Genomic DNA, 3,805 nt, shown 5'->3' with positions numbered 1-3,805 from the left:
ACTTGTAAAGTCCAGCTGAATTGAGGCTGTTCTGAGGGCAAAAGAGGGTGCAACTCATTATTAGGAAGGTTTTCCAAATATTTTGTACACTCAGAGTATATTGCCACACTATGAGGTTGGAATAATACTGTGAAAATGTGAAAATGATGATAATGCCCTTTTAGTTTAGCTGTTTGAAAAGATCGCCCGAAATTTCAGTCTGTTTTGGTGGGATGGAGTTTTGGCCTGCCTGGTGACATCACTAGGTGGTAAATTAGTTAATAGACCAATAAGAAAGAGAGTTCCAAATCTCTCTACCAATAACAGCACATTTTCAGTTTCCCCTCCCCTCTCAGACCACTCCCAGACAGTCCAGGCAAAATTCTTACTTGAGAAAGTACTCTTTGCTAAGAAGCAATTATTTTGTTTCTTTTTGATCATTTTAATTGAAACCATTAGAGTAAGGTACCTAATTGTTAGCCAGAATAATTTGATATTGGGATAAAAATGACTGCATTGGACCTTTAACCTGTATCTAAATAATGTATACTATCTCCATTATGTACCAAATATCGCATTTTAGGATTCTATCAAGTATCTTCTTGATATTCAGCACCTCTACTCTTTGATCATTATATATATTGTTAGTAGACAGTGCACTGGATTAAGAAACAGAAGGGTTCATTTCATCTAGTTCCATTTTAGGCTTTATTGAGTTAATTAAATTGTTGAAGCCTCCATTGATCACTCAGATAGACCAAAGCCAATAGGAATGTATCATCAATAGGATAGGTTATTGTCTCAATGGTAAATGGTACAGATAAAGACCTAAAGAGTAAGTCTCTACAAGCAATTGGATGTTATTTTCCACTCATCAACGTGACCTCCAATAACTTCTTAGAGTGGAAATGCCCTGAGGGCAGTGTAATGTGTGTACACAGCAATATCATAAAGCTAGTTTCTGTTCTGTATCACTGAGTGGGGGGCCGGGCCTTGTCTTCAGAAGGGACAATCAGAGGGGTATAGGAATATAAAAGGAGTAGGAACATGGTCTGGTCAACACTACAGGTACTTCCATTAGACAGAGCCATCCTTCACCATGGACTATACACTTTTCACAGCAGCCATTGTGTTTCTAACATCAGGTATGCCTATTGCTACAATTAACATGCAAAACATAATAGGTTTTGAAGGGTGTTATTCAAATAGTTTACCTGCTGAAACTATTTAACTAGCTATACTGGACAATACTATTTGTTTGTATATTTCACAAGCAAGGTTTTTACATAAGCCCATTTACTTAAAAATATTTAAATGTTTTGTTTTTCTTTTCATGTATTGTTACGTCTTATGTGTACATTATTACATTTCCTTCCTCCTCCCTTTGTCCCGTCCAGGTCTGTGTGTAGGTCAGAATGTGTTACCGCCAGGACCATTGACTGGAGCCATAGGAGGGAGAGTGAAGTTCACCACAACCCTCAGTCCACCAGCCAAACCTTTTGTCTCAGTGAGCTGGACCTTCAACAGGGTCAACATCATCACCTCTACTACGGTCAACATTACTAATGCTGACCACAAAGACCGGATCAGTCTGGACAGAACCACTGGCTCTCTGGAGCTGTGGAACCTGGGCCTGAGGGACCAAGGGGAATACAGAGTCAGCATCATACCAGACGGGGCTCTGGAGCTACAAGGAGCTACCACTCTGGATGTCTATGGTGGGCCACAGTTCTATTCTTGGCAGTCACATCACCGTATCTTAGACTCACAAAGGCATTTTTTTCAGATATGAATATGAAAATTGTATACATTAAGACAGATTATTCATATGTACTGTACCCGTCTTACTCTCCCCATACTGTTAACCTCTTTACAGTGTTGCTATCTGCTGCCACCATCAATAGCTCCCCAGCCACCCTGATAGCTGGCATAAGCTCCACCAACCTGACCTGTGAGGCTGCTGGCAACATCAGCTGCATACAGTGGATCAAAGATGGCCTCCCTCTGTCTCCCAGCAACAATATCACCTTCTCTGCAGACAACAGGACAGTCTATCTCAGTCCTGTTCAGGACATTGACAACGGAGAATATGAGTGTTTAGTCAGCAACCCTGTCAGCAACCGGACAGCATCCCACAACCTGACCGTCAACTGTGAGTACTGCTTACTAGATCCTAATTCCAGGAGTGATTGTGATTGTGCTTGGCAACCTTGTGTCAATTATCAACTCACTGGATGTTGCCTTTGCTTTTAAACAGTGTTTAGACCCACGGAATAAATATTTTGTTTATTGCATTGATCATTATTTTATTTGACCATGTTGCAGTTGGACCCCAGAACATTTCAGTATATGGACCAATAGCAGCACCAACAGGATACAGGGTAACTCTGAGCTGTTCGGCTGACTCTATCCCTCCTGCTACATTCACCTGGATGTTCAACAGGACAGAGACAGGTGTTAACAACACCCTGTACGTCATAGAGAGGATGGAGGCGCTACACATTGGGAACTACACCTGCACTGCCACCAATAACATCACCGGGCTGAAAGACTCTGTGGTCCACAAGCTGAGAGGTTAGTTACAGCTCGATGTTGCAGTTAGGATTCATGGAAAAATGAAGTGTATCCAAGATTAAGTACACAACACATATAAGTTAACAAAATAAGTGTATTGTGTAAAGTAAGACAGCTAGAACTTTGTGACTTGGCATTGTACCTTTACTTTGTATTCTATAATCTGAGCCTGGATAATAAATTGCAAACCTGATATTTCAGTCAATCTAATTTGTGTAAATACAAAGTGTTTATTCGTGCCTTACACTCCTCTGTAATTCCATTGGAATTGCAGGATAAGGTTTATCCCTGAGATCACTGCACTGACCTGACGTAGCTTCATACCAGAGCAGGTGATATGACTTGTTCCCCTCTACAGGCTCCTCTGCTGCCCCCATTTGGTCGTTTGCTTTGATGGTGACCAGTGTCCTGGCAGTGGGACTGCTGCAACTGTAGATGTCTGAAAGGAGAGACAGGGACAAGAAGGGTGAGGATGAATGTGATGTATGCTGTCATAAATATGATGAGTATGTTTACATGTTTTAATGTTTAAATATTATTTTTTACGTCTTACATTTATGCAATTGAATACAGAATTGTATGACATTATGTAATAATATTTCATCAATTCAACAATTCTATAATAATAGCATATTTGTTGTTGTTGGTATAATAATGGCCATGATTTTGTGTTGGTTACTCTGTGTAAAACATGTTTTGTTGTAAATATTTCTGTAGATTTGTCAACCCCAGAGCCTCTTTGCTGATGAAGGACAATCTTGATTTGAAATCTTCTGGACAAGAGGATGTTGTATAGAATCAAACCTGTCGTTAGTTTTAATATGTAGAGATGTACTTTAGCCTGTCAAACTGCAATATTACCTGGGCTTTATATCAAATATTATGATTTTATATATATATATATACAGTATATATAAATGAATCAAAGCAATCCATGGTACATGTCATGAAAGATTCCTGTACACAGAGCAAAAACATAAATGCAACATGTTAAGTGTTGGACCCATGTTTCATGAGCTGAAATAAAACATTCCAGCAATTTTCCAATTTTCCAGACAAAAAGCTTATTTCTCTACATTTTTTGCACATTTGTTTACATCGCTGTTAGTGAGCATTTCCTGATTGCCAAGATAATCCATCCACCTGGCAGGTGTGGCATATCAAGAAGCTGATTAAACAGCACGACCATTACAAATCAAATCAAACTTTATTTGTCACGTGTCAAATACAACACATAACACTTACCTTGAAA

General features: G+C 39.4%; 1 protein-coding gene across 1 annotated transcript; it reads left to right on the top strand.

Moving 5' to 3' along the window:
• The first annotated feature begins 1,004 nt into the window (after positions 1-1,004).
• LOC110534425 (carcinoembryonic antigen-related cell adhesion molecule 1-like) lies at positions 1,005-3,602 on the top strand. The gene is made up of 6 exons (XM_036934603.1): positions 1,005-1,124; positions 1,377-1,697; positions 1,856-2,131; positions 2,305-2,553; positions 2,912-3,019; positions 3,271-3,602. The coding sequence occupies exons 1-5, from the start codon at positions 1,079-1,081 to the stop codon at positions 2,986-2,988; spliced, it is 969 nt and encodes a 322-aa protein (XP_036790498.1). The 5' UTR covers positions 1,005-1,078; the 3' UTR covers positions 2,989-3,019; positions 3,271-3,602.
• The last annotated feature ends 203 nt before the right edge of the window (positions 3,603-3,805 follow it).

Source organism: Oncorhynchus mykiss, chromosome 2 (assembly GCF_013265735.2).
Source record: "Oncorhynchus mykiss isolate Arlee chromosome 2, USDA_OmykA_1.1, whole genome shotgun sequence".
NCBI lineage: Eukaryota > Metazoa > Chordata > Actinopteri > Salmoniformes > Salmonidae > Oncorhynchus > Oncorhynchus mykiss.
Note: the sequence above shows the minus strand (reverse complement) of the source record. Positions and strands in the feature narration are given on the sequence as shown.